The sequence below is a fragment of the Podarcis pityusensis genome (assembly GCF_964106645.2).
Source record: "Podarcis pityusensis genome assembly, chromosome: 6".
Lineage (NCBI taxonomy): Eukaryota > Metazoa > Chordata > Lepidosauria > Squamata > Lacertidae > Podarcis > Podarcis pityusensis.
Window position 1 is genome coordinate 14199491 of NC_138030.1, and position 13235 is coordinate 14212725.

At 47.8% G+C, this 13235-nt stretch overlaps 1 protein-coding gene across 3 annotated transcripts in view; it reads left to right on the forward strand.

Moving 5' to 3' along the window:
• Positions 1-1587: 1587 nt before the first annotated feature.
• PMEPA1 (prostate transmembrane protein, androgen induced 1) overlaps positions 1588-13235 on the forward strand; it is an 89642-nt gene continuing 77994 nt past the window's right edge. Inside the window, exon 1 of one of the 3 annotated variants that reach the window (XM_081011561.1) lies at positions 1588-1824. Coding sequence is in view for 2 of the 3 variants with exons in the window: in XM_081011559.1 (XP_080867685.1) it covers positions 10171-10273 (103 nt within the window). In the remaining variant the exon portion in view is untranslated. Of the gene's footprint in view, positions 1825-9681; positions 10274-13235 lie in introns of those variants that run through there. The other 2 variants (XM_081011559.1, XM_081011558.1) reach the window with 2 other exon arrangements.

Below are 13235 nucleotides of genomic sequence, written 5' to 3' on the forward strand. Positions count from 1 at the left end.
GAAGACTCCCTGGAAAAGACCCTGATGTTGGGAAAGATGGAGGGCACAAGGAGAAGGGGACGACAGAGGACGAGATGGTTGGACAGTGTTCTTGAAGCTACCAACATGAGTTTGACCAAACTGCGGGAGGCAGTGGAAGACAGGAGTGCCTGACATGCTCTGGTCCAGGGGGTCACGAAGAATCGGACACGACTAAATGACTAAACAACAACTAAGACATATGACACCTGCCTCTTCCACTCCTGGCAGGAAAATGGAGGGAAAGCACAGAGGAGTAACAGATTCTGAAATATGGCACTTTCACACCACCAGTCTGTCCAACTATTCTGTGTTTGGACATGTGAACTGTCTGAGATTGCTGCCTGCCAGTATCTGCTACCCAATTATTGTCCCACCACACCTGACAGAAGCACAGAAAATGTGTGTTTATCTTTCTTTGATGTCATAAAACCGCCCCTTCTTGAAATATTTCATCATCTTCGCAAGTCCAAAAGTAGCAAAATTAGTCAAGAAGCGTTTTTGAACAGACCGGCTGTCTGAAATCACTTATTGTCTAGATTTGTTACCCACAGACCAGTTGAAAATTGCTGAGGGTCTTGCCTGACCACTTAATGGCTTTTCTGCTTGTTGCAGCAATTGTAATGCGCTGGTGTAGATGCGGTATGACTTACAATAATGATACAAACATTAAAACCAATAATAAAAAAATCAACACAAAATGAAAACCTAAAACCACATTCATAATGCACAAATACATATAAAGGTAATACAACACAAACCACTAAAAGACAAGCAAGCAAGAGGTCTGAATTAAGGGCCAAAAATCTGGGTAAAAAGAAACATAGATTTTTTTTTTGGTCTTGTGCCTAAAAATAGATAGATAGTGCCAGACATGCCTCCCTGTTGACAGCATTCCAGAAGTGAGGAGCCACCACTAAAAAGACCCATTCGGATCTTGTCACCCTCTGCACCTCCCTTGGTGGAAGATCACAGAGAAGGGCCTCAGATGGTGAATGCTGGGTCCAGGTTGGTTCATGCAGAAGGAATATGGTCCTTAAAAGAAAAGGAAAAGGAGCTAAACCAACACTTCCCTGCTGCCACCTGAAAATTGAGGGATCAGGGCAATATGGGAAGGGGAGAAAGTGGGGCAGGCGAAGAAGGTGTGAGGCAGCCATGGGCAGTGCCAGATTTACATATAAGCTAAACAAGCTATAGCTTAGGACCCCACTCTCTTGGGGCCCCCCAAAAAAATTAAAGGAAGAAAAAGCCTGGATGTACATTTCCAACATATGAGATAAAAAACAAATAAAACAAAATCTACATACAGCAACAGCGGCAAATGGCTTTAGATACCTATTAGGTCCATAAATTGTAGCATATATTCAACACAAAAAAACAGCAGCAATTTGTTGTTGACAAAGGACAGCTGGACATATAAAGGGCCCCATTACATTCAATAGCTTAGGGTCTCATCAAACCTAAATCTGGCCCTGGCCATGGGCAAAAGGAAGCATAGTAACAGTGGTGGGGTGACCAGGATGGGGCACGAGCTCCTCTCAAACATGGCAGTGCTCCTATTATTCTATTTTTCCTCCGCAGAGGTTGATGAAGCAGGAGGAAGACTATATCTCAGTGGCAGTGCATCTGGGTTCAATCTCCAGCATCTCCAAATAAGACTGGGAAATGCTGCTGCCTGAACCTCTGGATTGCCACTGATTTAGGAGCAAGAGAGGGTCTGTAGCACGACCCAGACCTGTTTCATGTGTAATAGCAACAAGGCCCCACACAGAAGACGGAGAGGCCTTCTCGATGGTTAATGGCAAGGTTAGTGTAAGTAGGTCACCGTTTAATGGTTTCCGATGAAACGTGAGCAAATGTGTCTTGTTAACACAGTGACTTATTTATGACTCACCCCCATACTGTAAGTGTGAAGACATGTGCTGGCGGTATATGAATTAATATGGTTTGGATTTCGCTCAGAACACGTTTGCTCTAAGGTGCTAGCCTCGGGCTCTCTGGGCAGCCGATTGCTTTAAATTGCAAGCACAGCCGAGAGGTGAGGTGTCGGGTCAAAGCCAAGGATGAAGGGCAGGGAGGGGGGGGAACAGGGTGCGGGGGGGGGGAGAGAGTTTTGCATACAACGGAGCAGTATGCTATAGCTCAGAGGAACAGCTCCTGCTTTGATCACAGAAGGTCATGGGTTCAATTTGCCCCTACAGAGCTACTACCAGTCAGTGTCTAGACCAGGCACCCCCAAACTCGGCCCTCCAAGTGTTTTGGGACTACAATTCCCATCATCCCTGACCACTGGTCCTGTTAGCTAAGGATGATGGGAGTTGTAGTCCCAAAGCATCTGGAGGGCCGAGTTTGGGGATGCCTGGTGTAGACAATACTGAGCGAGATAGACCAATGGTACAGTTCAGTATAATTGGTGGCAATGGTCACAGAGGACAAGCCTGAAGAAACCATTGTGGGGAGCCGGCCCCAAACTGCAACAAATACCTGTTCCCATTGTTCTTGGTCTATTTTCAACATGGCTTCCAAGAATTAGTAGTCCTGGTAAGTGGAGAACCAGTTCAGAAAGAAAACACCAGCTTCCATCTCTTCCATCTCAGGCGGATGTTTTTGGGTTGGGGGGACACAGTGCCATAGCTACAAGGGGACTAGCTGGATTTTGTGGCCCCAGGTGATGCCACAGAAAGGCACCACTGAGGCTTCCAGCCTCTATGTGTGTGGGGGGGGGGGTAGGATTTATTTTAGGGGGGCAGGCTTTATGCTGGGGGGACCCAGAACCAAGCTATCTGCGACACAATTGGTCAATTCAGTATTTTTATTTGGTTACTTGATTTGGGGAGGGCAGCTGCCCCCTCTGCCCATGGTGGTGTGTGCCAAACTGGGTACCTGACCCAGGTGAAATAAAGCCTAGTTTTTCCCCCTGGGGGGGGCGGGGGCGGACCCTGCTACTTCAAGCACCTGAGGTTCTGGCATGCTGCAGGACTGACCCTACCATTAGGCAGGGTGAAGCAACCACCTCAGGCAGCAGATACTGAGGTGTGGTGAGAAGCTGTTGGGAGGACAGAGTTGTGTGCTCCTGTTTACAATGCTCTGTTCTCTGCCTGAAATGAGTATGTTCAGTTAACTAGAGACGCTCCAAGACCTTTCAGTGCCTGAGCCAGAGGATCCAAATATACCCCAACCATTTTAATGACAAATCTTTCCACATTCGCTGGATGGCTCCAAGTTTTAGTTATTGCGTATTGTACCACACTTTCTCTGCATCGTGCTTAATTTTAGTCACCTTTATCTGGTCTCTGTGGGACGCGGGTGGCGCTGTGGGTTAACCACAGAGCCTAGGACTTGCCAATCAGAAGGTCGGCGGTTTGAATCCCCTCGACGGGGTGAGCTCCCGTTGCTCAGTCCCTGCTCCTGCCAACCTAGCAGTTCGAAAGCACGTCAAAAGTGCAAGTAGATAAATAGGTACCGCTCTAGCGGGAAGGTAAACGGCGTTTCCGTGCACTGCTCTGGTTCGCCAGAAGTGGCTTAGTCATGCTGGCCACATGACCCAGAAGCTGTATGCCGGCTCCCTCGGCCAGTAAAGCGAGATGAGCGCCGCAACCCCAGAGTCGGTCACACCTGGACCTAATGGTCAGGGGTCCCTTTACCTTTACCTATCTGGTCTCCTCTTTCTCAGCCTTTTCTCTAAGTGAAAAAGCTCCAATACGTTGCAGCCTTTCAAGTCTCTCCAGCCCTGTGATCAGTTTGGTTACCATATTTCTGAACTCTGTTCACAGATTGGTTTTTTTCTAGAAACATGGATGGAATTTGCCTAATGAACCCGATCAAGCGGAAGCCCCGTGCAAGGGCTTCTGCTTGTGCAAAAGGGCTTTTCCCCCTCTCTCCTCCCCCTGTGCCAACCACAGTTGGCTTGCCTGGGGGGGGGTGTCAGGAAAACCCCTAAAACTGAGCAGGTGGAGGGGGGGCATCATTCAGTCTGGAAAGCCGATATGCTTACATAGAGTATTTGTAATAGTGTGGCACTTAAGTCCACCCATAAATGGCAATTTTAAAAATAATAAATTTCAAATTCAAACATTTCCCATTTAAAAAAATTCAAACCTAGATTTCAAATTGGCATACTTGCATTAACAAATTTATGTCCCATTAATTCTCACTGTCCATAAGCTGGGAATGAGTTGGCATAGCATTGGTGGATGTGAGTGCCAACATTTTGCCTTAACTGCAAACAGTTGCTTTCGATTCCGTCGGTGTTCAGCTTTGCCGCAGAGGTATGGTGGAGGAACATCACCTGAGAGCCCGTTAAGAGTCACCTAGTAAGTTTCCCTCTTCGCTCTCTAGCCCTAAGATAATTCACAACCTTTCAGCTGCTAAGCTTCTTAAATCACATTTGTTCTCTGTGATACAAGACTTTTCGTCTCATCCCCACCGGATTATCAAGTATTGTTGAAGCTGGGCATAGACTGTCAGGTGGCAAAAGTGTGAAGATTAAACAATCTTCTGGGAGTCTGTTCATGTTCAAAAAAGCCTTTTCATCAGCAAGAGCCAGTTTCCAAACAAACTTGGGAGACTGTTAGAAACTTGTTTAATACTATTTTTAAATCCCATTTTCCACGGAAGGCAATGAAAGTTCACACTTAACATTAAGAAAGACCATGCTTGGTGCTTCATAATTTCCGTAGGCTTGCAAGTAATTTTGGTTTTTTTCCATGCCATTTCATTATGAGCCCTTTTAAAAAAAAATCACCTTGTACTTTTGCACATTTGGCATTGTTGGTTCTCTAGGGGGAGAAGGAGCAAGATAAAGACCCTTTAACTATTTGCAAGCAGCAAATCATAGCTATGAAGAATTATGGAGGAGCCATTCCCTTCTTTTTACAAGAGAACCCAAAGCTGTCTTTATCTCTGAGTAACAGGATTTGCCAAGTATTTTAGCAGCTTGTTCGCACTGCTATGGCTGAGCTTGCATCAGCAATTTTTTTTTATTATTATACATGCCTTTCTTCAGACAGGTTTATTTCTCAGCTAAGGGTGGACAGAAATAATTTTGGACTAAATCTTAGTGCAAAGATAGGCATCATTTCTGGGGTTATTTTATCCCTAGTGCACTTGTCTGCGAAGAGCAAGGTAACTGTGGTTTGCTGTTGCTGTTCTTGTTTGTTTTTTAAACTCACAGAAAGAGACTGGATCTCTCTAGAGTCTTTCTCTCCCCATGTCTCCAGCCAGCGATCTGTGGCTGTCACCAGGCTGTCACACAGCTCTACCCCCCCTCCCGAAAAAGCATTTTGGGACCCCATGCCAGTTTTCTGCCCCTAGCTTCAGCCGCATTCCTTTCTAGCAGTGGAGGCCTGAACTTTATCCCCCAGGTATTGATATTGGGGTGGGGCTGAGATCCAACCCTCTAACAACATACGGTAACAAACCTATCCTCTTAAAGGTTTAAGCCAGGGGTAGGAAACCTGGCAGCCTCCTGCTGCTGGTAGACTCTAACTCCCATCAGCCCCTGCTAGCATGACCACTGGTCAGGAATGATGGGAGTTGTAGTCCAACAACATCCAGAAACCGCCTTGTCATGTGATTTCCCTGACCAACCTGCACATTACACAGAATGAGCTGGTAGCCTGAGGCAGTAGAATTCTGGACTGCACCACCTAAAAAAACTGTAGGTGGGAGTTTGCATTTTTTTAAAAATGCACACTTATTTACTCTACCATGTTATATATGTCTGCACGGAAGTAAGCCTTATTGAGATCAGTGGGGCTCATTTTCAGGTGAGTATGGGACTGCGCCCTTATAAAAAAATCCTGACATATAGTAAATATCAGGAAAAATGTTATGAATACTAAATTAAACATACTATTAATAATTGTTTTTTTATTTGTACCTCACCCATCTGACTGGATTGCCCCAGCCACCTTCCAAAAGGTGGTGGTGGTTGTTACTTATCCCGCTTTTCCCGGGGTATCCAACCATGATCTACTATATATTTTGCAAGTTTGTTTGTCTGTTCCCGATGCATTTAGGCAACTCTTAAGATACTTGTAACCAAATTTTGCATAATGGTTCCTGAGATCAAGAGCAGGTTTCTGTCTTAAGTTTGGATACAATCATCATCATCATCATCATCCTTTATTAGGCATAGCACACCACACACTAACAAACAAACATCACATACAGACTGTATAAAATACAGGCTCAGCGAACACAATTTAAAGTTTGGATACAAATGGACCCCATTTTGAATGAAGATGACAGGCTGAACCTTTCAAAACAGTACTGATTTGGGGCGTGTTGGGGGTTTCTTAGTTTTCCAAGCAATGTTGGGCATGTGGCTGCTAGTTATAAATAAAACGATATAATCACACCATTATAAACTTTCAGACCACTCAAAACAATTCAGAACACACACAGGGAGATTCAAACATACGACATCTCATCTGTTCATCCCAGAATTCTACCACTCCAGTCTATCCCCTCATTCTACTTCAGGCATAGATTGGCTCTCACATATTACCCAAAGTGCTGTAGGGTGACCCAGTGCTGTTGACAGCAGCTGGACTTTAGCACATCACTTGTACCTGTTGTGCTAGATAGGAGTTTCCAGTGTGCTACAAAGTGTGCTAGCTGGCCACTGTGAATTAAATTTACCTAACCTTCCTTCTGATATTTGCTAGCCAGCCATATCTACATAGTTGGCCCATTGCTAACTGTCTTAGAAAACGGATCTCTCAATGAGTACCAAGCTCTTGGAACTCTGATCATTTGACTTGCATGTTGGTTGTGAGTTACTGTATGACCAAAAAAAAATAAAAATGCACACATTTATGGCATCCAAATATGAAAATGTGATTCCTAGGCTACAGAGAAATGCATACTTTATAATTTGAAGAGCTCAAAATTCTTTTTGAAAGATGAGCCATTTTTAGAGGTCCTCTTGCCCTCATTACAAGGAATGTGGGTGGCGCTGTGGGTTAAACCACAGAGCCTCGAACTTGCCGATCAGAAGGTTGGCGGTTCATAGAATCATAGAGTTCAAATCCCCGCAACAGCGTGAGCTCCCGTTGCTCGGTCCCTGCTCCTGGCAACCTAGCAGTTTGAAAGCACGTCAAAGTGCAAGTAGATAAATAGGCGGGAAGGTAAACGGCATTTCCGTGCGCTTCTCTGATTCACCAGAAGCGGCTTAGTCATGCTGACCACATGACCCGGAAGCTGTACGCCGGCTCCTTCGGCCAATAAAGTGAGATGAGCGCCCCAACCCCAGAGTCGGTCACGACTGGACCTAATGGTCAAGGGTCCCCTTTACCTTTACTTGCCCTCATTAGTTACCATATTTTTTGCTCTATAAGACTCACTTTTTCCCTCCTAAAAAGTAAGGGGAAATGTGTGTGCGTCTTATGGAGCGAATGCAGGCAGCACAGCTATCCCAGAAGCCAGAACAGCAAGAGGGATTGCTGCTTTCCCTCTTGCTGTTCTGGCTTCTGAGATTCAGATTTTTTTTTTCTTGTTTTCCTCCTCCAAAAACTAGGTGCGTCTTGTGGTCTGGTGCGTCTTATAGAGCGAAAAATACAGTATACTCTGATGTCTTGTAAGGGGCATCATGCAAGTTGTTACAGCAAAGAGTCACGTGGCAGCATAAAACGAATGCACATCTCATGACATGAGCTTTCATTCAGCTTTTCACTCACTCAGTCTTGATGCCAAACATAGGAAGCTGCCTTACACCAAGTCAGAGTAATGATCCCTCTCTCCACACTGACTGGCAGTAGCTCTACAGAGTTTCAGGCAGAGGTCTCTCTCAGCCCTACCAGTGACCGAATGCCAGGAATTGAACCTGAGACCTTCTGCATGCAAAGCCAGTACTTTGAATTGGGCCCAGAAACTAATTGGCAGCCAGTACAGTCTGGCCAGGATTAGTGTAATATGCTCTTCGAGACTGTGAGCAACCTGGCTGCTGAATTCTGCACCAGCTGAAGTTTCCTAACCATCTTCAGAGGCAGCGTTGCATTAATTTAACACACATGGCTTCCCCCAAAGAACCCTGGGAATGCTAGTTTCCCCATCACAAGCACTACAATCCCCAGCACCTTTAGCAAACTGAAGTTCCCAGGATCCTTTGGAGGAAGGCTTGTGTTTTAAAGGTGTGTTGAATATGTACTTTAAATGTATGGTGTGGGGGGGGTTTGTGGGGGAAGAAAGATACAGGACCTGCAGTCAGTTAAAGGGTGCCTTTCCAAGGAGCAAAAGCAACAGCTAGAGGTGAGTAGGATCAAGTCTTTTATAAGGACAAGTGCAACTGGATCCGCAGGGGGACAGGTCACTAGTGCAATATTTATCTCCCCCCTCCCGTTTCTTCCGCACTTGTCCTTTTTTTTATTACTGAAAGGGCCATGCCTGTTGGCTCGTCACAACTGAACCTCTTTCGGGCCTGCTTTCCCCCTCCCCTCCCTTGCAAACGAAACCCAGCCGACAGAGGTTGCCCATCCGAAGAGCCTCGCTTGCTACTGCTGCAATAGCCCTAGCCCCCTATCCATTTCCCAGAAGGTAGGGACGCGGGTGGCGCTGTGGGTTAAACCACCGAGTCTAGGACTTGCCAATCAGAAGGTCAGCGGTTCGAATCCCCATGACGGGGTGAGCTCCCGTTGCTCAGTCCCAGCTCCTGCCAACCTAGCAGTTCAAAAGCACGCCCCCAAAAAGTGCAAGTAGATAAATAGGTACCGCTCCGGCGGGAAGGTAAACGGTGTTTCCATGTGCTGCTCTGGTTCACCAGAAGCGGCTTAGTCATGCTGGCCACATGACCTGGAAGCTGTACGCTGGCTCCCTCGGCCAATAAAGCGAGATGAGTGCCGCAACCCCAGAGTCGGTCACGACTGGACCAAATGGTCCCTTTACCTAAGCTCAAGGGAACTGACTTCTGAGAAGACAAAGATAGGATGTATAGGAGCCATGTTGCTCTAAGACACGCACAGGCTCGCTCACTCCAGCTCAGTCCCGATGGAAACCAGCTTCATTAACATAAACTAAGAGGTGCCAAAAAAAAAAATATCACTTTGCAGAGGATCCCCAGTTTCCGGGCATGGTCAGCTCTTGCAAACCGCTCTCATCACTTATCATCTATTAACTGTCCCTCCTTGACGCCGGGGGTGAGCGCTTGGAGCACCAGGAGCGGCTTAAGAAAGCCTCGTCCGCCGCTTACAAATAAGGACCTTATCGCAGCTCTACCGGCGAGGAGCCCATCTCCCTCTGTCGGTTCCTTGGAGAAGCACCTTCCGAAGGGGAAAAGCTCTGGGCGCGTTTGCCTTTAAGAGGCGGGGCGCCGAGCCTGGGAGGAGGGCGGGGCTGAAAGGCAAACGCCGCCTGCGATTGGGTAGCAGGCCCTGTCGCTCCCGCGCCTTCTCCCTTCCTCAACCTCCCCCGCCCGCCCTCGCCTCTTCCCTTACGGCTCCCTCCGCCTCCTCCCCTCGCTCTGCGCCGCTCGCGCCCCGCCCGCTGGAAAGGGCAGCACCAGTCTAGCGCTGACGTCACCCCGTCTGTCTGCTCTCCCCCCTCCTCTTTCCCCTATGAAACTGGATCTCCTTGGACTTGAATGAGGAGCAAAGGGCGGGGGCGGGGGGGTTGGAGGAGGAGGAGCAGCAGCAGGAGGAGGAGGAGTGCGGGGGGGGGAGAAGAAGAGGAGGAGGAGGAGGAGGAGGGAGTTACTAAGATCTTGCCTGGGCAGGCGAGAGAAAGAGGGAGGCACACACCGAGAGAAACAAAGTAGCAAGTCCCTTTCCCACCCGGCTCTGTCCGCGAACTTCTGGGGCTGGGGGGCAATGGAGGGGAGGGGGCCAGCCGCAGAGCTGAGAGCTGAGATCTCCTCTCTCTAGTGCTCCTCATTTCCCCCCTAAACTTGAATCCCTCCCCCCCCCGCACCCTGCGAAATTTATTTTTGGAGGGTGCGTGTCCCCCACCCCACCCCCATTCCTTCCTTCCTCTCCAAAGGGTTTTTTTTTTATAAAATCAATTATATTTGCCCCCCTCCCATTCCTCCCCCCCCACTACTCTTCTTCTTCTTCTTCCGCCGCCGAACCCCTCGAAGGAAGATCCCGTCTTTATGTTGTGCTGCCCGGAGAGACCCCTGAAGTCTTCCCGTCCTTTGTTTCTCCGCTTCTTTTTTAAATGTATAACTTGATGGGTCTCAACAGCACAACCGGAGCCAGCCAGCCCAATGTCTCCTGTACATGCAACTGCAAACGGTCTTTGTTTCAGAGTATGGAGATCAGTAAGTACTTCTTTCCCATTCTGTATCTCTTTCTGTATTTGCATGTGTGCAAAACTCTCCCTTCTGTCGCCTTGTTTGGGGCCGGAGAGAGAAACGGCGTCTCGGGCTCTCCTCGCTCGCCTTTGCTGGGTTCCCGAACGCGGCGCCTTCTCTGGGCTTTGGGCGATTATTTCATTTCGCGCTGCAAAAAAAATCGAAGGTTGGGTTGTTGTGTTTTTTGAAAACAAGATATTTTAAGACTTGCGGGTATGTTCTGTTTCCCCACTTAGTGTGTGTGTGTGTTCGGGTGCCCCAAAGTTTTATTTTCCTTTATTCAATTGCAAAAAAAGGGAAAAGAAATCCCCCCCCCGTAACGTGCCTCCCTGCACAATTTTCCAGCTTCCCAAAAATGCGATTTGGAGACCCTCTCCCAGGGACCTCAAAAGAGTTGCTTTCTCGAGTCCCGGAGTTCGCTGGCTTTTGGCTTCTTTTCTCCCGGATCTGAACTTCAACTCGACATCTTTTCCTCCCGTCTTAACGTTGCCCTTCTCCTCTGGCCGGCGGCGGGGCGGGACGGTGCGAGGCTCCCGGGGAGGGGAAGGGGACGCCGGCTGGATGGGGTGAGGCGGGGGGTGGGCGGCGAGAGACCCGAAAGGAGACCCGGGGGGGGAGTCGTTGCAATATTGATCCGCGCGTTCCGCGTGCGTAAAGCCCACCTCCGGAGTGGTGCGGGCGGCGGAGCAGCCTCTTCTCCGGCTTTGGCGAGGGCGGCGCGGCCGGGTCTCCCCTTCGGAGAGAGGCGAAGGGGGCCGGGGAGGAGCGAAGTGGCCGCGCGATCCCAGCCAGTGAGCTCCATCGCCCCTAGGAGCTTTTGTCTGCTTCCTAAGCCAGACGGTGAAACAGCCTGTTCAGGCTATTTAAAGCACATGCTCGGCTGGAGAATCCAGCAAGCAACCCCGGGAGCCCTTTCCTCCCAGAACAACACACCGACGCGCTCCGCTTTCTTATGACCGCCGTGGCTGCCCTGCGGTTTATTGCCCTGCTGCAATCCGCTGCAGATCGGGACCCCTTTTCTCTCCCCCCCCCCAAGCAATCACACACACGCTCCTCACATCCCCGATTCTCTTCTCCAAACCCCCTAAGCTTTGAGCCCGTTTCCTTCCTCCGGTTGCATTTGTGCATTTGGCACCCGCCTTTTGCAACGATTCGGAAGGCTCTTTCGGGAGACCCTTTGAAAAGGAAGGAAGGAAAAACAAGATTAGACCGTATCATAATGGAGGGCCGGTCAAAGCGGCTGAGCATTGTGGCTAAATAGAGCTTCCGTGTCGAGTAGCAGTCTACCTCTGGCTACCAGGTGCTTGTGTTCTGCATGCGAGTTTGCCAGCGAGAGGGTAACTGTACGTGGTTGGAAACAGAATACTGGGGAAGGGGGGTGTTGTTTAAGATGGACCTTTTTGGTCTGATCCAGCAGGACGCAGAACTCTCATATACCGGTTCCGGCTCCAAAATGTTTAATCGGCTGCTGTGATGCCTTTTGAACCACAGCAGAGGACGGTGGTGAATTAGCAACGGTGCAGCGGCACACCCCACCATGAAATTACAGGATAATAGTTCAGCAATTAAGTTGTCTCATCACCTAGTCCTCTGTGTGTGTGTGTGTGTGTGTCTGTCTGTGTGGTAAGAATGCAAATGTTATGTCCAGCGAACTAGAATTTGTGCCTATAAATAGTAATCGCTAGGTCTGAGAAGTAGATTACAGCTCTGTCTAGCCTTTAGAAAGGGTAAGTCAGACAAAGTTGCCTCCCCCCCCCCACTCCCTGAGTGTCTCTGTCTATAAAGTGCCTATAAAGCTGGCTAACTAAATTTGTTGTCTAAGAACTTGTGATACCAAATGAAATAGCATGATTTCTGCCCCTGTATTTATGGACTAGGTACCTTAAAGTATCTCACAGAGAGAGAGAGAGAGAGAGAGAGAGAGAGAGAGAGAGAGAGAGATGGCAGTTTTCAAAAGAATCTTTTTATTACGTGCCTGGGTGGGAGAAACCAACTAAATCACTAAGCAGTAAAATACAGTCTGGGATTGTCTTTACCATTCTACAATGTTACACTCAAGAGCTAAACTCTCTAATGTTGGGAGACGCCGGGGTCCGGAATATTTTTGACAGTTCCACTTTTGTGATGATTACCACCTCCCCCTCTGTTGTTGTTGTTTTTTGGCAAGTGTTTGTTTTTTAAAAAAAATATATTGCAGAACTTGTTCAAAAGATCCAAGCAGCACATAATCCTGATATCCTCATTACTGGTGAATGTGCCTGTGCCCTCGGTGGGAAGCTAGCTAGACTCCTAGACAGCCGGTTCGTTTTCCTAATAATGTTTGTGGGAGGGGTCTTTCTCCTCCTATTGGAGGTGTAGGCTGAAACGGTTTCCGTAAATTAAAAAGATCAATGTCCATAGAAAATTTGATTATCTCTCTTAATACCACAGCAATTAAGATGGATTCTCCACCGCCCACCTCCCAAATCTCATTCCTGATCTTTAAACTGGGGGTTTGGACTATTCACCTGCTGGAAAATTCCCAGCTCATAAAAAGATATGTGTGGGACTTAAGTCTTCTGTGTAACAGGATGCCAGATCCCCATGTCCCTCAATGCATGGTTTCTTCTTCTTTCTGTCTCAAATTCATCACTTTTATTTTCAGTCCCTTACTCTCTCAGCTAATCAGCCATAATGATGTTTTGGCTGACATGGAGGCAGTCTTGTTAATTTAGTTGTCTGCTGCTCCAAATAGAGTTCATTTCTCACCTCTGAAGTAGTGATACTCAGAGCAATTTGACCTGCAAGGGTTAGCATCAGTACTAACTGCATTCAAAATACAAAATATATACATTCTTTAGTTCTTTAGAGGCCAAAGTGAAATGAGGAAGGGAATATCCCAGGAAACTTATTTTGATGGGCAGTTTCTTTAAAAATGTTTTGTAGGAAT